Source organism: Lontra canadensis, unplaced genomic scaffold (assembly GCF_010015895.1).
Source record: "Lontra canadensis isolate GAN:19392208 unplaced genomic scaffold, GSC_riverotter_1.0 scaffold59, whole genome shotgun sequence".
Taxonomy (NCBI): Eukaryota; Metazoa; Chordata; class Mammalia; order Carnivora; family Mustelidae; genus Lontra; species Lontra canadensis.
In genome coordinates this window covers 4,135,370-4,157,952 of record NW_022631053.1, presented here as the reverse complement: position 1 = coordinate 4,157,952, position 22,583 = coordinate 4,135,370, and the positions used below count along the sequence as shown (strand labels likewise).

The window sequence follows — 22,583 nt, the reverse complement described above, 5'->3', positions numbered from 1 at the left end:
TTAAAGCATCTGCCTTCAGCTCAGGTCATGATCTCAGGGTCCTGGGATCGAGCCCCACATCCAGCTCTCTGCTCAGCGGGAAGCCTGCTTCCCTCTCTCTCTGCCTGCCTCTGCCTACTTGTGATCTCTGTCTGTCAAATAAATTAAAAAAAAAAAAAATCTTTAAATGTACTTTTACCATTAAGGGGAAAGATTTTCTTTCTGTCTTCATTTATCCTGTCATGTATGTGATCTTATATTTCTTATAGTGTGAAGCCTCATTTCAGGTCATCGAGTGGTTCAGAACACTCGACAGAGGGGTCCGTGTCACTGGGGGATGGACCATTAAACAGATCTGGTTCAAGGAACTTTACAACTGAGCGGCATAACCCTACAGTAACAGGGCATCAGGAGCAAAGCTACCTTGCAAAAGAAACTCCTACTATACAGATGGAACAGAATGGGGACTATGGTAGGGGCAGGTAAGGAAATACGGTAACAAATACGGATAAGGTATATGAAAATTTTTTGCTTATAATGTGAATATTTGAAGAACATGATCTAGTGGTTATTTTTTGTTTAAATTATTAGTGTATGGTTATGCTAAATGAATACAGTGTTCATATAATATGGGTTAATAGTTTTAATAATTATTAAGAAATGTATAGTGCCCATTAGAATATAGCTGAATCAGAGGTGTATTAAAAGTTACTCTGAAGTTCTTTATGGTTTACTGAAGAAAGAATAACTTAGAAAGACCAGATCCTATCTGCATTCTAGTTTAATTTCTTACAACTCGTAGCTGGGGAAATGGGGTTATACCTTACCGCCTACTCTGCCGAAATGAAACAAAAAACCTTGATATACTTCTGGTGCGGAAGGAGCGCTACTTAGTAAAAGTGGGCCCAACTTACTTAGTGGTGATGGTGGTAACAGATGAAGTTTTTGGTAGATTAGTTTAGGATCCCTTCAGAAGAATATATATTCATCTCTTAATAGTGAAGATATACAAAGTATAGTTAGCTAAACTAGAAATTCACCCATCATTGATAGAGTGTATTATATATTTGAAGAAACTTATGAGTTGTCCCTCCCATCATCCCCAACTTTTTTATCATTGTTAAAAGGAGAACTCTTTTCAGAGGTCGAAGACGACGAGAAGATGAGAGAGTCCAGGTAAGTATTTTTTACCTTTATTACAACTATTTATTTTTTTTTCTTTTGTGATTTAGTATGGCATTGGCTTGTGGTTGGTCTTTCCGGGGTTTTGTCTTACTGATTATAGTATTAGGCAAAGGTAAATAGAACCTGTGCTTTGACCCTAAAATATCCACTACTACTACTACCATTCCCCACCCTTAAAGCACATGTATAGTTAGGGATTTGATCTATGTTTCTTGTGTTTTTATTTTTATTTATTAAGATTGTATTTATTTATTTGACACAGAGAGAGGTCACAAGTAGGCAGAGAGGCAGGCAGAGAGAGACAGGGAAGTAGGCTTCCTGCTGAGCAGAGAGCCTGATGTGGGGCTCGATCCCAGGACCTTGGGATCAGGGCCTGAGCAGAAGGCAGAGGATTAACCCACTGAGCCACCCAGGCACCCCTGTTTCTTGTGTTTTTAAAAAATTACTTGAATACCTGATATAGTCACATGGTTTAAAAATTTAAAAATGAAAATATTCAGTGAAAAGTTGTTTACATTTTTTTTTAAGATTTTATTTATTTATTTGACAGAGAGAGATCACAAGTAGACGGAGAGGCAGGCAGAGAGAGAGAGAGAGGGAAGCAGGCTCCCTGCCGAGCAGAGAGCCCGATGCGGGACTCGATCCTAGGAACCTGAGATCATGACCTGAACCGAAGGCAGCGGCCTAACCCACTGAGCCACCCAGGCGCCCATTTTGTTGTTTACATTATTAATGGACATTTTAAATACTTTCAGTCTTTCAGTCTTACCAACAGTGCTATAATAACTTCATACAACCATCATTTCCTATGTATTTAATAATACCTGAAGGAGAATCCCTAGAATGGGATTTCTGGGTCATAATTCAGTAAGTTGCTACCAGCCCACAGCTTTCTATAGGGGTTGTGCCAATTTACACTCCATCAGACATTGAACAAAAGTTCCTATTTATCAATAGTCCTATAAATATAGGACTTTTTGCCAAGCTGATAAAGCTTATCGTTCACTTACAAAGCTCTCTGGATGGTGTGGGAAACTTAAGCTATTGTTAGTTGGTGGGGACAATTTTCTACCTACTATTTATTCTTCTATCCACTAATCTTATAAAACTGCTTATAGATTAAAAAACTTTTATAGTTCTAAATATGTTTTTATTTGAATTTTGACTTATCTAGCTTCAAATTAATCATGTTTGTTTTTTTTTTTTGTGGTTTGTTCATGGTGAATGTTTGCCATCTCTTAACTGAAAACAAAAGGAATTGAGATATCAGAATGATGAAGGAACCCACAGAGGTTTCAAAAAAACCCTGCCTAGAATTTACAGATAAATCCTAAATTATAGTGTAATACTTGTTTTTACATGTATAAGTAGTGAATTATATATACATATTAGTATACATATAGCATGTAGGCTACATATATAAGTAGTGAAAAGATAAGCATTTTCAAAGAAGAAAACATATTGCATTGTAACACAGAGAATGGTCCTTAGAGCAAACTGTGAGTCTTTTAAAATAGTATTGTTTTTCATTTATAGCTTTCTGTACCAGGGGCCCCCATGACATGGCAACAACTTTTTTAGGATACCATTGCAGCAATCTACATGAATCCCCAAGTGGCCTTTAACAATTGAGAAGAGAAGAGATTAGTTTTGAAGTCCGTATAATATGTTGAAAATACATTAAGGATTGAGGACTGAAGGAGTGAAGAAAAAGGAGACAAGCATGCTTTCCAATAGGAAAGGCAGAGTGGAAGTGCCTTTGTACAGGAAGGAGATTTTAGCTAGAGATAAAATTTAGTATTTGTAAGCTTACAGAAAGTAATTGAAATCATAAAAGTAGATGAAATCATTCAAGGGACTCTGTAAAGTAAGTGATTTAAATAAAGTGGCCAAGAATGGAACTTTGGCAACAAAGTAGCTTTGAGCTGAAGAATAAGATTACTTAGTATGTCGTTTGCTGTATCCAAGCAAAATCTGAGAGTGCTGATAGGCAAATGGATGTCTAGGTTTCAGGTAAAGGTCTGGGCTGACAGTATTGAAAGTGTAAAATTCAGTGAGTTTTGGCAAATTTCCAGTGGTGTGTAGGCAGAAAGTCACCAAAAGTGAAAAAGGTTGTTTGCATATAGGTCAGTAGTTGAAGGCATGAATAGTGGCTATCACATAGGGAGAGTATGGAAGTGAAAAGAGGAGTAACCACATAAAAACTGAAACTGTCAAAGGGTGTAGGTAGAGAGCCACAAGCACCTGATTATGAGATCTGAAAATCAAGATAAAGAGGTATCACAGAGGGGCGCCTGGGTGGCTCAGTGGGTTAAAGCCTCTGCCTTCGGCTCAGGTCATGATCCCAGGGTGCTGGGATGGAGCCCCACATCCGGCGCTCTGCTCAGCGGGGAGCCTGCTTCCTCCTCTCTCTGCCTGCCTCTCTGCCTACTTGTAATCTCTGTCTGTCAAATAAATAAATAAAATCTTGGGACGCCTGGGTGGCTCAGTTGGTTGGGCGGCTGCCTTCGGCTCAGGTCATGATCCCAGCGTGCTGGGATCGAGTCCCACATCGGGCTCCTTGCTCGTCAGGGAGCCTGCTTCTCCCTCTGCCTCTGCCTGCCATTCTGTCTGCCTGTGCTCACTCTCTCTCCCTCTCTCTCTCTCTGACAAATAAATAAATAAAATCTTTAAATAAATAAGTAAATAAATAAATAAATAAAATCTTTAAAAAAAAAAAGTTATCACAGATGCTAAGGGAGGAATGAGCTCCCAAAGGAAAGAATGTTTACTGTGCCAGGTTCTGTATGAGGTTGGGGGAAAAAAAGTCTGTCAGATATTGCATTGTGGAAGGCATTGGTGACTGGTCAGCGCAGTTTTAGTGGTGACTGCAGAGGTGAGGAAGTACAAGTGAGAGGCTTGTCAGGGAATAGAATGGTGAGCAGAAAGGGAGATCAGGAGATTTTTCAAGGAAGGATATTCTTGTGAGACTATATGGAAGGAGAAAAGCTGATGGCAAATTTAGGTCACACAAGGGTTTTTATTTTTGTTCTGGAAAGGGAATAACAACTTAGAAAACAAATAGGAGATTTGGTTAGCAGGCTTAAGGAGTGTGTCACAGTTTGCAAAAAATAAAAAAAGAGGAGAGGCAGTTGATGAAAGGTAAGTAGGATTGATTAAAAAAATAAATAAAAGCTCAACTGAGAGGAGAAGCCAGGAATTTATAGGAGAACAAACAATTCTGTGCGTTAGTATAGAGTTAGTTTTGTTTCCTTACAGCTCTCAGCTTCGGTGGTACAGGATTAGGGAATGAGATTGGCTTATGATCTGTTTTATGATTTGTGTGTTTTAGAGACCCCCGTCTTCATCAGCTGAAGCAAAGGCTCCAACACCAAAGTTTGACTTACTAGCCTCAAATTTTCCTCCTTTACCTGGAAGTTCATCGAGAACTCCAGGTGAACTTGTTTTGGAGAGTAGGATGTCTGATGTTGTTAAAGGTGTCTACAAAGAAAAGGTAAATACTGATGCATCCATCTTTTACTTGTGGGACCATAGCTAGCCTTTGTTTGCAGTTATTATTTGAAATTTTATTTGCACTTAATATTTATTTCTATCATGCTTTTTATTCATGGGATTGTTAGCTTACTTTGAGTATTATAAAAAGATTTATGATGAAGCTACACAGGCCAGTAAAGCACTGGGTGTTGTGTAAGACTGATGAATCACAGACCTGTACCCTTGAAACAAATAATACATTATATGTTAATTTAAAATAAAATAAATAAAAATTAAACCAGTTCAAAAAAATAAAGTGTTTCTTCACTTTTGCAAGTCTTTGGTATTAGGCAACTCATCTTGGTAGAACCAATTAATGCAAACTGCTGGAAAGTGTTGTTTGCGCTTAAGCCTATAATTAGTGATGTAAATAAATTTCAAGTTTGGTAAAATTCAGGCTTTCAAGTAATGGAGAGTTGATATCAAAGACCTAGGAAATCAACCTTTAGGATAGGTCCCCCTCCTAAAATATTTTTGAGTGTAGACCTCTTCCTGTACTAAGACTACACCCAACATATTTTTCTCATTTTCTTCCCTTTTTTTCTTAATTCAATTTTTACTTTAATTTTATAGGACATACACATGGTACAATTAGGCTCATAGTGAAAAATAGTAGTCCTGTGCAGCCATTTTGGCTAGCCTTTTCTCTTGTTTTCCCCCTATATTTCTAATTAAATGGTTATCTACTATTTCTTTTTCTTTTCCTTTCCCTTTCCCTTTTTCTTTCTCCTTTTTTTTTCTTTTTTTTTTTTAAGATTTTATTTATTTATTTGACAGAGATCAAAAGTAGGCAGAGAGGCAGGCAGAGAGAGAGGAGGAAGCAGGCTCCCCGCTGAGCAGAGAGCCCAATGTGGGGCTCGATCCCAGGACCTGGGATCATGACCTGAGCCGGAGGCAGAGGCCTCAAGCCACCCAGGTGCCCCCTTTTTTCTTTTTTTTTTAAGTAATCTCTGCACCCAATGTAGGGCTTGAACTCACAATCCCGAGATCGAGTTGCATGCTCACAGTATACTTTATTTCTTGACTTTACAAGTTTCAACGTTGTCTATTAACTTTCCATTTAGAACCTAAGGATTTAGCTCTCTTAAGCTAGCATACTTTTCTTACCCTTCCTGTATATTTTACTCCATTGTTTCTAGGATACCATCCATTATAAGGTTCCCTATTGATTTAGTATCATTAAGAAAGGAAAAAGCAGGGGCACCTGCCTTCGGCTCAGGTCATGATCTCGGGGTCCTGGGATCAAGCCCCTGGTCGGGCTCTTCGCTCAGCAGGGAGCCTGCTTCCTCCTCTCTCTCTGCCTGCATCTCTGCCTACTTGTGATCTCTGTCAAATAAATAAATGAAATCTTAAAAAAAAAAGAAAGTAAAAAGCAGGGCTGGGTGCCTGGGTGGTGCAGTTGGTTAAGCAACTGCCTTCGGCTCAGGTCATGATCCCAGAGTCCTGGGATCGAGTCCCACAGTGGGCTCCCGGCTCCACGGGGAGTCTGCTTCTCCCTCTGACCTTCTCCCCTCTCATGCTCTTTCTCACTTTCTCTCTCTCAAATAAATAAATAAAATCTTAAAAAAAAAAACCAAAATAAAACAAAAAAAAAAGTGCCTGGATGGCTCAATTGGTTAAGCCTTCAGCTCAGGTCATCTCAGGATCCTGGGATCCAGCTGCACTGCCCTCCCCCATGTCAGGCTCCCTGCTCAGACAGGGAGTCTAGTTGTCTCTGTGCCACTCCTCCTTCCTCGTTCTCGCTCTCTCTCTTTCTCTCAAATAAATAAAGCCTTTTAAAAAAGGTAAAAAGTATTGCCAGTTAGATTAAGATATGCCATCATTTGTAAGTCACATCTTGATACTACTCCCCCCACCCCCCGCCTGAACTGAACCTCACAGTATACTGCCATTATTTCTCCTTGCACTCTCAGTGGCTTGCTGCACAGTTGTGTAGCTGGGACTTGACTTTACCATCATCGTGAGAATTTTCCTTACTTTCTTTTGTTGAATCCTCTCTCTTTCTTATTCTTGTTTTACTTTCCTTTTTTTTTTTTTTTTTAAGATTTTATTTATTTATTTGACAGAGAGAGAAAGATTGCAAGTAGGCAGAGAGGCAGGCAGAGAGAGGGAGGGAAGCAGGTTCCCTGCCAAGCAGAGAGCCCGATGCGGGGCTCAATCCCAGGACCCTGAGATCATGACCTGAGCCGAAGGCAGAGGCTTAACCCACTGAGCCACCCAGGCGCCCCTTACTTTCCTTTTTTATGGTAGGTCACATCTTCCTGAGCTTCCTGAATTAGTGGTTTTTAGTATAAATTTCTTGAGATCTTGCATTCCAAAAATGTTTTTGTTTTCACATTGGATCAATAGCTTATTTCTGTAGAGATCTGCAATAGAAATCATTTTCCCATGGAATTTTGAAAGTATTTCTTTGTCTTCCCCTGTTTACAAAATTGTGCAATATTGTAGTTAATTTCATCAACCTTTAGACATTTTTTCCACCTTCGAAAATCTGTGATTAAACATTACCCTTGTTTAAGTGGCAGTGTTTTTTCTTAGTAATACATAAAATAATGGTGCGTTTTACAGTTGATGGCTTCTCCCATTTGGTGTATTGTGATTCACACGTACATACATTTTTAAAGAAGAATAATAAAGTGTATCTCCCCTTGTGATCTCAACTCACGGTTGTGGACAGTAAACATCACAAATATCTGAACAATGCCATGTGTCTCCCCTTCCTTTTTACAATTCCTCCTATTTCTTCCCTTCCTCCCCGTCAGAGGAAACATCCTGACTTGGCAATAATAATTTTCTTGCTTTTCTTTATAATTTTACCATTCCGGCTTGGGAAACTTTTTCTGTAAAATAGGTCTGGATCGTGAATATTTTAGGCTTGTGGGCCACATGCTAAAAACTTAAAAACCACTCTTAGCACATAGGCCTTAGCAACAAAACTCAGAGGCTGGATTTGGCCAGCAGGCCTTGGTTTGTCAACCCCTAATATAGAGAGTATACTGTTCAGTGTGCTTGTTCTTGAATACAACATAAATGAAATATGTATTCTCTTATTTCTTTCATTATGTATTGTGTGAAATTCATCGGTGTTGATACAAGTAGTTCATTTTACAATGTGTATTCTTTTGTAAGAACATTCTTATTTGGGGGCGCCTGGGAGGCTCACTGGGTTAAGCCTCTGCCTTCGGCTCAAGTCATGATCTCAGGGTCCTGGGATTGAGCCCCGCATCAGGATCTCTGCTCATCTGAGAGCCTGCTTCCCTCTCTCTCTCTGCTGGCTTCTCTGCCTACTTGTGAAAGGAAGAAAGGAAGGAAGGAAGAAAGGAAGGGAAGGAGGGAAGGATATTCTTATTTTACTGTTGATGGGCACTTGAGCTGTTATGTTGGGGGTTTTTTTTGTTTTGGGGTTTTTTTTTACATAAGCAGTTCTGTGTATGTTCAAACTACACATACACCTTGTTTTTAGGTATATACATCGTGGAATTGCTAAGGGATAGGGCATCTAAAATTTAATTACAGTTGAGGTCAACTTACCTTTTCATGTTGTATTGGCCATTTGCATTTCTCTTTGTAAAGTGTCAAGTATTTGGCACCTTTTTTTTCTGTTGGGTTATCACTTATCTTACAGATTCATGGAATTTTTAAATTTATTTTGGATACTAATCCTTTGTAAATGATGTATATTACTAATTATGGTTTGTTTTCAGTGTTTAGTATTTGTGAGTGAAAACAAGTTCTTATTTTAGTATGGTCCTATTTATCAGTCCTTCTTTCATGATTTGTTCTTTTTTATACCTTGCTTAGGAAACAATCTGGCTTCCAGAGATCCTTTTTAGAAACCTCTTGTTCTGATCCTTCTATGACCTCTTTTTCCCCCTCTCTGAAGGCTTGTAGGATCTTTATTTATCCCTGATATTCTTTGAAATGTCATGAAGGTGTATCTTGCTAGGGCTCTTTATTAATTCATTGCACTGGATACTTGGTAGACCTTTTCAGTCTGGAAACTCGTCCTTACATGCTAGAAAATTTTCCTATATTATCTCTTTGATAAATTCTTCATTTTAAATTCTTCACTTCCCTTCCTTAAACTCTTGTGGGGTTTTTTTGTTTGTTTGTTTTTTAATTTATTTGACAGATCACAAGTAGGCAGAGAGGCAGACAGAGAGTGAGGGGGGAAGCAGGCTCCCCACTGAGCAGAGAGGCCGATGCAGGACTCTATCCCAGGACCCTGAGTTCATGACCTGAGCCGAAGGCAGAAGCTCAACCCACTGAGCCACCCAGGCGCCCCCTTCCTTGAACTCTTAATTTGATACTTGATATGGCACCTTGTAGGTCGAACCTCTGATTTTGTTCTGGCCTTCCTAATTTTTATTTTTATACTTGTCTGTAATTCCACAAAGTTTTTCTGAATATTACCTTTAAACCTACTGAAATTTGGGGGTGCTTGGGAGGCTCAGTTGGTTAAATGTCTGCCTTCAGCTCAGGTCATGATCCTGGGGTCCTAGGATTAAGCTCCCTGCTCAGTGGGACATCTACCTCGCCCTCTCCTTTTGCCTATCTGCATCCCTCCCCTCCCCCACTCATGCTCGCTCACTGTCTCAAATAAAATCTTTAAAAAAAGTGCGGGGCGGCGGGGGGCACCTGGGTGGCTCAGTGGATTAAAGCCTCTTCCTTCAGCTTGGGTCGTGATCCCAGGGTCCTGGGATATCGAGCCCCACATCGGGCTCTCTGCTCAGTGGGGAGCCTGCTTCCCCCTCTCTTTCTCTCTGCCTGCCTCTCTGCCTACTTGGGATCTCCGTCAAATAAATAAAATCTTTTAAATAAACAAACAAACTTAGTGAAATTTGTATTTCATCAATTGATTTTAATATCCAGGGCTTGCTATTAGTTTTTGTTTTTGTTTTTTTAATGGGTGTGTGTGTTAGAGAGAGAGAGCGTGAGCAAGGGGGAGGGACAGAGGGAAAAGCAGCCTCCTACTGAGCAAGGATCTCAGTGCAGGACTCTGTCCCAGGATTCTGGGGTCATGACACAAGCCAAGGCAAATGCTTAACCGACTGAGCTACTCAGGCATCCTTTGCTATTGTTGGTTTTGCTTTTTTGTTTTGTTTTGTTTTGTTTTGTTTTTTTGTTTTACTTTTAAAATTGTGTTAAGGGGCGCCTGGGTGGCTCAGTCAGTTAAGCATCTGCCTTCAGCTCAGGTTATGATCCTGGGGTCCTGGGATCAGGCCCCACATTGGACTCCCTGCTTAGTGGTGAGCCTGCTTCTCCCTCTCCTCTGTGCCACTCTACCCCCCCCCAACCTTAAGCTCTTTCTCTTGCTCTATCTGAAATAAAATAATAAAAATAATTTTTTTAAGTATGGTAAATTGCACGTAATATAAAATATACCAACTTAAAGGCTGCCTGGGTGGTTTAGTCAATTAAGCATCCAACTCTTGATTTCAGCTTTTGTCCTAATCCCTCAGGGTGGTAAAACAGTGTGGTGTCTGCTTGAGATTCTCTCCCTCTGCCCCTTCTAAAAAATGTACTATCTTAAACATTGTTCAGTGTGTGCAGTTCTGTTGTGCTAAATACATTCACAATGTTGTACATCTAATCTCCAGAACTTTTTATCTTGTAAATATAAAATGCATAGGGCACACCTGGCTAGCTCATTTGGTAGAGCATGCAACTCTTGGTCTCTGGGTTGTGAGTTCAGGCCCCACATTGGGTGTAGAGATTTCTTAAAACACAAGATCTTTGAAAAATAATAATAAAGTCAGGGCACCTGGGTGGCTCAGTCATTAAGCGTCTGCCTTCGGCTCGGGTCATGATCCTGGGGTCCTGGGATTGAGCCCCACATCGGGTTCCCCGCTCGGTGGGCAGCCTGCTTCTCCCTCACTCACTCTCCCTGCTCGTGTTCCCTCTCTTGCTGTCTCTCTCTGTCAAATAAAAAAATAAAAATTCTTTAAAAAAAATAATAATAAGTAAAATGTTATACCCATTACACGGTGACTCCCATTACCCATTACCTCTTCCCTCAGCCACTGGCAGCCACCATTCTACTTTATCTATATAAATGTGAGTACTCTGGGTAACTTGCATAAGTGGAATCATGTATTATTTGTCTTTTTGTGACTGGCTCACTTACCATGATGTTCTCAAGGTTCATCCATTATGGTAGTGTGTACCAGTACTTCGTTCCTTTTATTGCACAGTAACATTCCATTATATGATATACCACATTTTGTTTATCTGTTCACCAGTTGATGACTGTTTAGGTTGTTCACGGTTTTTTGGCTACTATGAATAATGCTACTATGAACATCTGTGTGTAGACATATCTTCTCTTGGGTATATACTGTTGGGTCATATGGTAACTGTTTAACTTTTTGAAGAACTACCAGACTGTTTTCCAAAATGCACCATTTTGCATTACCGCTTTCAGTGTATGAGAGTTCTGATGTCTCTATATCATCACAAACATTGGTTCCTTATTAGTTATAGCCACCCTAATGAGTGCAAAGTGATTTCTCATTGTGGTTTGAATTTGCATTTCCCTAATGACTGATGATGGTTAAACATCTTTACAAGCGTTTATTGGCCCATTTGGACATCTTCTTTGGAGAAGTGTCTATATGAGTTAATTTTGAAATATGTTTTTACTTTAAGGATAATGAAGACTTGAGAGTTAGTTGTCCAGTGCCTGCAGAGGCTGAACAGACAGACTGCACCTCTGCCCAGCAACTCAGTATGAGTACCAGTCCTCCATGTACAGCTGAGCTTCCTGCATTAAGGTACAGTTTCAGTATAGAAGATCTTCTACATTAAGATTACTTTCTCGGGGGGCACCTGGGTGGCTCAGTGGGTTAAATCCTCTGCCTTCGGCTCAGGTCATGATCCCAGGGTCCTGGGATCGAGCCCCTCGGCAGGCTCTCTGCTCCGCAGGGGACCTGCTTCCTCCCCTCTCTCTCTCTGCCTGCCTCTCTGACTACTTGTGATCTCTCTCTCTGTGTCAAATAAATTAAAAAAATCTTTAAAAAAAAAAAAGATTACTTTCTCGGGGCGCCTTGGTGGCTCAGTGGGGTAAGCCTCTGCCTTTGGCTCAGGTCATGATCTCGGGGTCCTGGGATTGAGCCCCGCATGGGGCTCTCTGCTCAGCAGGGAGCCTGCTTCTCGCTCTTTCTCTCTGTGTCAAATAAATAAAATCTTAAAAAAAAAAAAAGCTTACTTTCTCTTCTGATTATTTTTTCAGCTCTTTGTTTGTGCTGTACTAAGTCTAATGTCAAGTTCTCTTTTCCTTAGCACAACTCAGCAAGAAAAGGATCCAGTAGAGGATTCCACTGTTCAAAAGGATGTTCTCAACCAGACAACTATACCAGTTTCTTCCCCAAGTAGTGCAAAGCCATCAAGGACAAATAGTACTTCACCATGTAATAGTAACATAAATGCACCTGTAGCTGTGGCCCTACAGGTAACTTGATGAATTTAATATTGAGGGGGGGGAGTAATTGGCTAAATAATAAGTGGTTTGTTTTTTGTTTTGTTTTGTTTTCGCATAAGTCTTTATAGAGCAGAATCATTTGGAAATAGCCCAAATTGAGGCTGCAGGCCTCAAATGAAACTCAGGAAGTTTAAAGTCACTGTGAAGAAATGGGAAATTTTAGCCATGTTGAGATAGTGAAGAAGTAACTGTTCATTCTGGGTTTTTGTTGTTGTTGTTGTTGTTGTTTTAAGATTTTATTTATTTGAGCAAGAAAGAGTATGAGTTGGGGAGAGGGAGAAGCAGGCTCCCTGCTTCAGCTGTGTAGGAAACCCCATGCAGCACTCCATCCCACAACTCTGGGTCATGACCTGAGCCAGAGGCAGATGCCCAACCAACTGAGCCACCCAGGTTGCCCCCATTCTGTTCTATTTTGTTTTGTTTTTTTAATGGCCTTTTTTTTTTTTTTAAGATTTTATTTATTTATTTGACAGAGAGATAGAGAGTACAAGTAGGCAGAGCAGTAGGCAGAGGGAGAGGGAGAAGCAGGCTCTCCACTGAAGAGGGAGCCCAATGCAGTGCTCGATCACAGGACCCTGTGATCATAACCCAAGCCAAAGGTAGCTGCTTAACTGATAGAGCCACCCAGGTGCCCCATTAATGGCTTTTTTTCTGATCACCTTCTAGCTAAGTGAAACTTCTTTCTTACTCAGGTTATGATGAGGTATTATTTTTGGGCTAAAGAGGGTCTGAGCCCCTTTGAAATTCCTTTTTTAATAATGTTTAACAAGTCTTAGGGCTACTTCCATTATTAATCAGTTTGCAGAAATCATTTTTATAATTAGGGAAATAAAAAAGCAGGGCAAAAACACAACATTTAATCTTTTCATTCATTAATATAACTAATTGCATTTTGGTATAGTTCCTTTTTTCTAGGTTAAGGACATTTTATTTTCTTACTTAATAATAGTACAATGGCAGCTACCAATTACTGAATGCCTGCTATATGCTAAGACCAGTGCTAAATACTTTTCACTTGCTTGATCCCATTCACATAAGGCCCCTGTTGTCCTTTTTTTCCACATGAGGTAATTAAAACTTTTAAATAGTCTTCTATTAATACATTATTTGTTCCCAGCTGCTCTGTTGAGAGTCTTGTGAAATCCATCTCAGGGTTCTTTGTAGCCATGGAAGAGAGAATAGAATCATTTTATTTCATCAGATGAATGTACATTATTTACTTAATCTGTCCTTCCTTGTTAGACGTTTAGGTTGTTTGCAGTTTTTTCATCACCATAAGCAATGCTGACATGAGCATCTTTTAGATAAATTCCTCAGGTGACATTATTGTATCATATATAAATTGCCAAGGCTTTTTATTATTTCAGCCAAAAAAAAATGTTTAAGATTACTATAATACACTTTAATAATAGTGTATATGAGAATGCCTATTTCCCTTTTCTAGAAGATAGCTTACTGATTTTCTTGTGGATCACACTATCCTTTTTGTACTTTATTTAAAGAATGTACCATAAATTTTTTTTATCTTCACTTCAAAGGAACCCCGAAAGCTAAGTTATGCTGAAGTGTGCCAGAAGCCCCCTAAAGAGCCATCTCCAGTTCTTGTGCAGCCACTGCGAGAACTTCGCTCCAATGTAGCCTCTCCCACCAAAAACGAAGAGAATGGAGCTCCTGAGAAGTCCATTGAGAAATCACATGAGAAGCCAGAAGCAAGGGCTAGTAAGGAGTATTCTAGCTTCCGAGGCAATACCATTCCCAGGGGAGCAGCTGGAAAAATCAGGGAACAGAGACGCCAGTTTGGCCATAGGGCTATACCTCAGGGAGTGACTCGACGTAATGGCAAAGAGCAATATGTGCCACCCAGATCACCAAAGTAAAGAAACAAACAAAAAACTATTCAAAAACTTCTCTCTCTTCCCATTAAACTTGAGCCGTGGCTATACTGAACTGTTCTGGAGGGGAGGGGGTAGCCAGGAAGGAAACAGGAGAAAAGTGTCTGTCCTTTAAATCATTATGGATTTTGGAGTTGTAAGCAGTAGAATCCCAAAATTCATCTCTAAAGTGATTTTAAAATGCTGGAGGATTCCAATCAGTATAAATATATATATATATATGTATACATATATAAAAATATAATTTTTCTATTTTTGTTTTTGATTTTAATTTGCAGAGATCTTCTGCCTAGAATCAATTTTGAGGGTTCAGATTTAGCTTGAAAAAAAAAAAACATATTACACATCCTTCAGTACAGGAGATGAGGGAGTGAGAGAAAATATTTTTTGAAGAAACATTTCTGTAAAATTAGAAATTACTTTTTTTAATCTATTTAAAGTTTGGCTTGGAGAATGCCATCTCTGCCTATATGGCCTTGTGTTGCAAAGCAGATCAGTGGCTAGGATGCCTGTTGTGTGAGTGTGTGCAAGAGTGATTGAAGCCAAATCTGTTGTCATGTTAGTAAATGATTTGAAAACTGAATGTAATACTTGAGTAGATTTTTTTTTCCATTTTGAAATTCAGTCTGTCTTTTTGACCTTAATATTTCATTCAACAAGCTGTTAAGCTCTGATTGTACTTAGAGATGTGACTGTCAATCAGTTTGATACTCAAGGAAAGAAAGGGGGTTATTCAAAAAATCAAAAATTTGTTTTAGGTCTGAGTGGATAGGTCAAATGGACTTCAGAGGTTTAAACTGCTTTGTGATTTCCTGCCCCACCCCACCCCTAAAATAGGAGACAGGTTTTTTTGTTACTTCATTGTCATTCTCTGTTCTTTGACTACCCACCCCCAAAAGCAAAATAACCAACATCTTACAGAATTGTATGTTTCTAATTGCCTTGACAGTTTAGTCAAATCATATAACTGTTCTAATCTCCGATTGAACATTGAAGTAGTTTACTCTTCTGTTCATGTATTTAGAACTTTAGATCCCAGAATGGTAGGTCAGACTGACCCTACAGTAATTTATTTGTGTTCGTGTTAAAGATGAAACATTGTAACTGATTTCTTAAAGTGTTAAGTAGTGTAGAAGTAAAAAATATATATATATATATAAAAGGCTTAATTTGGGGGTGACTTTTTTCTGTTTACAATGTATTTTATCATCATCTTCCTTTTCTCCCAAAAAAACAAAAAAAAAAAAAAACAAAAAACAAAAAAACAGTCTGGAATTCACAGAAACAGAACCAGCAAGTCATGGTATTTTTTGACTTAAGGTGAGAAAGATAGTTGAAGAAAATTAATAGTACATACTTTCTCAGTGAATAAAGTTGTAGCTGTCATATTAAGTAGGCAAATTTACATGCTGGTGTTTAGAAAATGGCTAAAATATTAAAAACCATTTTGCATTAATCTGTTTTAAGTCATACTGTTTTCAGAGTTCCATGTAAGGTGGGGTTTTGTTTTCTTTTTAGGGATAGTTTGTAATAGTCATAACTGTCCCTTATGTTAGTGAATTACATATGTACAAATTGAAACTGTAAATTGTGAACACTGGAAAGCACCATTGTGACATAGAGTAAACATCTTAGTAATATATTAAAATGAATGTAAATGGAGGTTAAAATTACATTACTGTGAAACTCATCTTCCAACTCTAAGTTAAGCTTTGGAGATTTGTATTAGTAGGTAACTAAACACTGCACATTTCTGTACAAGCCAGGATTATCATTTCTTTGTAACTTATTCAGCTTGGCAATTGCTTTTGATTTGGTGGATTGATAACATGGTATAATATATTTAAGCAGTTTGAAACTATCATTTCTACACACTATTTTTAAAAATCATCTACTAGATGAAACATACAATAAAACTACCTGTGCTGAAATTTGGGGGAAGTTTAGGTCCTTTTAAAAAAAAAAAAGTATTAATAATCATTGACTACATCTATGATAAAAGTGCTTATTTTGGTTTACTTAGATAATGCTGCAGTTGGTGGAAATGATAAACATTTAAAGTGTTAACACTCTGTGAATGCATTGGATTTAAGAGAATAAACATTTTATAAAAAATCACTTGGTAAGGATTATAAACTTAATTATTGCACTTAAAAATGAAACATTACTTTTTTACAATGTCACAGAAATAGGCTTGTATTACTTGTATGCTTGTGTGACTTACTGTTAGTCCACCCAACTTCTAAAAACTAAATGTTCTAATTGAAACAGAAGAAAGGAGTCTTCGTTTTGAAGAAAGCAACTGTGTTCTTGCCTTTTTACCCAAAATGTTATTGGAAGTAGAAATTTGAAAACATGATCATTTTAAAATTTCTTATAAAATACATAGTTTTTAATTTAATTTGCCTCATTACAGTTAATAGTTCCCAGTTTGGTGGGATGTATAGGGAAGAGTGTGTGTGTGTGTGTGTAATATATTTTTTTTCACAGTATGTATTTAGCATTTATTTTATTACAGCAGATTTAAGGTTTGTATCAAAATGATGCCTGTGAGTTGTGTGAAACTGTTTGGATTTTTTTCCATCAGTTCTCTGTAACTGATGCAGGTTGGGCGCTTACTGTAGTTCAGCTATTTATTTGGTTCTATAGAGGGAGGAATTTAAATGTCAAATTTTTCTCTTCATCCTTATGATTTACCATTTCCTTGGGTTGTTGGAGGCTAAAAGTAGATACAAATGATAATGAGTGTATAGTATGGTGGTTTTCTGTCATAGTTCTTATTGCATGAAGAGAATAAGAGTCACACAAGTTCATCACTTCAGCACTTCATAGAGAAGGTATTTGGAGATACTGCAAGACCTGTCTCCATTTTCTATCCTGATAATTGAGGTTTTCAGGATATCTAGGGCCTGTCTCTACTTGAGTGATTCCATTTTTGCAAGTATAGACACTGGCATTCAAAAGAGTTGATCCATCTTAATTTTATTCACTTGAATTTTGGAAGAAGAGACGATCTTTCAGTAATCAGGATTTATTGTTATCATCTTATGTGCTCGATTTGCATGTGGTCTCAAATGACATGCTGATTTTTAATTTATTTTTGGTTCCTAAAATTAAGGTAGTTTGAATATTGCTTTACATTCCTTTTTAAATAACCAGGTTGGCTTTGCAAAAGGCTTAATGATGGAGTATTTGCATCTGCTGGTGCAGAAAATAGTATTTAAAAGTTACTGAATGCTTTTTTTAAGCTTTATTAGTTATGGCCTTTATATTTAGTCTTTTGGCTTAAATGTCCACTGGTTTTACTTTGACACAATTAAACTGCACTGGGGATAAGTCTCTTGATATTTGTGTTGGGCAGATATATTAACCCTATTTTAAAAGTACCATTTTGTTTGTTTTTGTAGAAAAGGTAAAATGCAAGAGGACAGTGTATTCCTTTTGAAGGTTTTTATAAATTCTTAACTGTATGATGAGGTTTTTTCCTAATTTTTTATATTTCCTTACAATGTGGTGGCCATTAATTTAACTTTAGGCTTTTCTGGTGTATGCTAACTTAGCTAGTCTGAGCTTCCAAGAAGATACATAGACATTTCAGTTTTTATTAACGGAATGAGACATTTTAAGAAGTTGAAAGAGAATTTGTGTTGAAGTTGAAAGTAAATTCTCTTTCGAAATCACCGGATTATTAAATAATTTTATTTTTAAAAAACTAACAGTTTTTTATGAATTGAGTAGACAGTTCCTAAAAGTACAACTCAGATGTCAACAGGCTGTGTATAAAATAAAATGGTTTTATTTTCAGTATTGTAGTACAAAACACTGATTAGTGTAGATAAAGAAACATCTACATCGATGTTGATTTTTTTTTTTTTTTTTTTTTTGCCTGATTTACTTGTCTTTTGAGTGACCCCTATTAAATGTTTGGGGTCAGGGATCAGAACCAGTTACCCAGCTTCTATTTTGTCCATTTCTTAGGTTTGTTCCTGTTGTCCAAACTGCCCCCCCCCCAAAAAAAAGATGGTGTGACACATGCTCATGCATATTATGTTAAAATGAGTACATCCTTGTATTTGTATTTCTGTTTTCAACATTGCCAAGGTGCTATGGGAAATTAAAGTAACACAAAATTAGAAAAAATAAAATTATTTAAAAGCAGGACTGGTTTCCTTTTCTCCAGGTGGTTTATGTCTAATGACTACTTGTATTTATTTTTCCATAATACTGTGTGTTGCCTATTCCCTGAATTCTATCATTATTCTGGTCTCAGCTCTTTTTTTGGGGGGGTTTGGTTTGGTTTGGTTTGGGGGAATGGGGTACAGGATGTGTGAGATTTCCTCTGTAAAGTGAGGGAAGAGAGCCAGAAAATTCAGCAGTTATGGTCGTAGGCTTTTCTCAAAATCTTTTAGTGTCTGGAGCAGTGGTGATGGGGAAAAAACCATAGGGCAATGTGCAGCTTAAGGATTTTGGTTTTCTGGGGTAGATTATGGTCTGACCTGAATGTAAATTCTAGGCTTTTAAACTTTTATTTCCAAGAGAAAACCACTAGGTTATTTTTAGCTTTTCACCACATCGTTGTTTTGTTGTATCTAAAGCTAAAGGGTTTGGGGAATTTTTTCTTTTCTTTTTTTTTTTTTTTTTTAAGATTTTACTTACTTATTTTACAGAGATCACAAGTAGGCAGAGCCCCGCGTCGGTCTCTGCTCAGCAGGGAGTCTGCTTCCTCCTCTCTCTCTGCCTGCATGTGATCTCCCTCTGTCAAATTTTTTTTTTTTAATTACTCATGAAAAATTAAAAAAAATTACTCATGAATTTGTGGCTCTGGAACGGGATGGAAGTTTGTGCCATTCGCCATGATTGGAGGGATACGTTGGCAAAAAACATTTTGTGGGGAGGGAAATATAATTATGAGTACAGTTTTGAAATAGGCTTTTACCTTCTGCAGGGTTTCTGATAATCCTAACGGTGGAGACCTGGGGGAACAAAAATAATACTAAACTAAAAATCATTCCTTTTAAGTCCAAAAGACAATAGTTATCTCCAACATAAGGTGGTTTTCATTAGATTGCATTTTCTTTCAGCTAATTTTATTCCCACCTCCCCACCTCACCCCGCCCCCCGCACCCTGCCCCACCTCCACTCCTCTTTCAGCTAATTTAAAGTGTGATTATTAGGCTACATTTTAATGTAGCCTAAATAAAAAATGTTTAGTTTATATCTGCCACTACTTCTCTGTCTTAATTATCGGTACCTTAATCCCAATCATCCTCTATCTCCTTGGACAGTTTCCAGGCTACCAACTATTGTGCTAACCACTTAATATATTATTTCATTCAAGACTTAATGTTCCGGGGCACCTGGGTGGCTCAGTGGGTTAAAGCCTCTGCTTTCGGCTCAGGTCATGATCCCAGGGTCCTGGGATTGAGCCCCGCATCGGGCTCTCTGCTCAGCAGGAGGCCTGCTTCTCTTCCTCTCTCTCTGCCTGCCTCTCTGCCTACTTGTGATCTCTGTCTGTCAAATAAATAAATAAAATCTTTTAAAAAAAAAAAAATGTTCCCAGTCATCATCAATAAGGTCTGTCATGTATTGGAGAGGAATAAAAAGCATTAAGCTCGTCATGTCTGTTATAACAACATTTTCTTCACAATGTGCCATTTTTTTAGGTGTAGATTCTTAGACATAATTCATGTCTGCCTCAGCAAAACCAGTTGTGTCCTAGAAATCATGTAATAGCCATAAACATGAATCAAAGGTTGTAGAATTTAAATACCTATCAAACTTGGCCCTTTTCTTTAGTTAAAGGTTTCCCTTAGCTATAGCCATCTCTACTACTAATACTGGTGTATTTCATTTTATTCTCTCTGCTTGTTTACTCATTGGTTAAATTGTGGATTAATAGTTAATACTCTTCAAAGTTTCCAAATGTAAGCTTACTAAAATTTTCCTAAAAATTTGTTGTGTCTTGTCTTATCTTATTTTCCTGTAGATGTATGGCTATTTTTCATCCGTTTTGAAACCTTCAGAAAATACCCAGTTGTCTATTTTAAATGTGGTAGAGCTGGATCCAAGTGCATAATCTCACTCTAGCCCCTATCTCTCAATCTCTCCCATCTTCCCTCTCCCTTCTCTCCCTCGCCTTTCTCTCCCATGCCCAGTCTACTAGCTGTGCATTGGCTTCTTTCTCAAGTGGGCTTTCTCCATGTGACAGGAAAGGTTGAACAGTAACAATTATATATTTACATGGTCCTTGCAGCAACTACCAGATAAAGAATTCTCTCACCCAGTGTCCATATAGCAAATCTTTCACACAACAGGACAAATCACCCTCAGGAGTTCTGGGCTCTTATGATCTCATAGCTTATGACCTCCAAAAATCAAGAGACCCAATATTCCCACATCTATGTATCTTTAGGTACCTCTTATCTGTTATTGCTAAAACTATATTTCCTTGATCTCTAGTGAGTTTAATTTTTTTGTATGTTTACTAACCATATATTAGTTATTGCTTATTTTTTCATTAGGTTGTCATTTTTTGTTTACTGGTGCAGCTCTTCACATTCTGGATATTTCATTGTTAAATATATTAGGAATATATTCTCAGTAATTTTTAAGATTTTAACTTCTATATTATCTCTTGTATTAATTGTCTTTGAAGTCCTACCTATCAACCTTTTACTATATGACTTGCTTAGAAAAGCAAAAAAAAAAAAAAAAAGAAAAAGCCTTCCTTATCCTGAAGCTTTTAAGTATTTTTTTCTCCTATTTTCTAATAATAACTTAATAATTTTGCTTTTTGAATTTTAGCTTTTAAACACATTCAGTTTATTTTGGTGCATTATGGAAATGTTTAAAGTATTTTTTTCTGAGTAGTCACCAGTTCAAAAACTTTTTGCTAGGTACTTGATCTTTTCTCCCTTACTTGAGATGTTACCTTTATCATAAAGGAAATTCCCAGTTATGCATAAATCTGCTTCCTCAAAATTTATCAAATTCTTTTATTCTATTCCTGCATTAATAACACCCCATTTTGGGGCACCTGGGTGGCTCAGTGGGTTAAGCCTCTGTCTTTGGCTCAGGTCATAATCTCAGGGTCCAGGGATCAAGCCCTGCATTGGGCTCTCTGCTCAGCGGGGAGTCTGCTTCCCTCTCTCTCTCTGACTGGTGCTCTGCCTACTTGTGATCTCTCTCTCTGTCAAATAAATGAATATAAAAATCTTTTAAAAAAAAATAAATAACATCCCATTTTAAGTCCTGTAGCTTTTTAGTGTATTTTGTTCAAAAGGGCGAATTGCATCCATGGTTGTTTTTGTTAAAATGTCTGGCTATTCTTGTGATTGTTTTTTCTGTAATATGAATTTTAGAATCAACTAACAAATTTTGTTTTAAAATTATATTTTAAAGAATTTTAAAGGTTTCTATAGATATTATTTTATATTTACAGGAAATTTTGGGAGAAGTGACTTTATGGTTTTAAGGCCTGTAGCTTTTTAGTATGCTTTGATCTCTGTTCAGGCAAATCCTCCTTTTAAATTTTTTACTTTTAATTTTTCTTGACTTTCTTTGAACATTTTATCTTCTACTGAAACTTTCTTTTGAGTTAGCTTCTCAAGTTAGAATTTAGGAAAATCACAATAGGATTTTCATAAAAATTGCACTGATTCATGTAGATTAATTTTTAAAGCATTGATATGTTGGGTTTTGGGTGTTTCCTCCCCCCCCCCCATTTAGGTCTTCTTTTAGAACATTCAGTTAGCTTTTTCTTCATCTAAGTCTTGTACATTTCTTACTGGGTTTGTGCCTACTTACGTTTTGCTCTGTGAATGGATTTTTTTTTTTCAATTCACTGTTGCTCTAATACAGGAAGGTTATTTATTTTTATATTTTGACTTTAATCTTAAGCCACTTTAAAATTTTTCATAGTAAGTCTGATAAAACCACACTGTAAGGTCTGTAAGAGGATGGACCTCATTCAAACCCTGTATTCCCTACCACCTAGACAGTGCCTAACATGTTACATTAACTCAGTATGTTTGAATGAATGAATGAATGAATGATGGTATGTTAGATGATTCTCTTGGATTTCTGGGTAGATAATATTTCTAATTTTTCAGCCATTATAATTATGAGACTTTTAGTAAAGATTGTTCTGCAAGTTCATGTTTTGAAGTACACTTTCTCTTACATAGGCATCAATATTAGATAAAATAGAACAAGATAAAATTACAAAACAATGGCCTTATGCAGAAATAATATTTCTCTGTCCTTCAAAATGTTTGGATATGAGAAATTTTTAATATATACAAAAACAATAGTATAATCAACCTGCATATTCTTATCACTCAACTTTATTATGATCTTAGCCACTATTATCTCATATATACCTTCTTCCCAATCCACCTTCCAATGGGTTTTTATGAAGCAAATTTCAGGCATACCATTTCGCCCATAAATATTTGAGTATGTTTTCCCCTTAAAAAGTAGTCTTGTAGTTACATAATCATAATGCCATTGCC

The 22,583-nt window shown here is 37.4% G+C and overlaps 1 protein-coding gene across 5 annotated transcripts in view; it reads left to right on the top strand.

Annotated features, from left to right (window-relative positions):
• LARP4 (La ribonucleoprotein 4) overlaps positions 1-15,213 on the top strand; it is an 88,104-nt gene extending 72,891 nt beyond the window's left edge. For 4 of the 5 annotated variants that reach the window (XM_032876814.1, XM_032876813.1, XM_032876812.1 and 1 more), the window contains exons 11-16: positions 249-461; positions 1,107-1,155; positions 4,496-4,657; positions 11,347-11,471; positions 11,980-12,148; positions 13,717-15,213. In XM_032876814.1, the coding sequence (XP_032732705.1) occupies positions 249-461; positions 1,107-1,155; positions 4,496-4,657; positions 11,347-11,471; positions 11,980-12,148; positions 13,717-14,055 (1,057 nt within the window). In that variant the 3' untranslated portion in view covers positions 14,056-15,213. The remainder of the gene's footprint in view (positions 1-248; positions 462-1,106; positions 1,156-4,495; positions 4,658-11,346; positions 11,472-11,979; positions 12,149-13,716) is intronic. The other variant, XM_032876815.1, reaches the window with a different exon arrangement.
• The last annotated feature ends 7,370 nt before the right edge of the window (positions 15,214-22,583 follow it).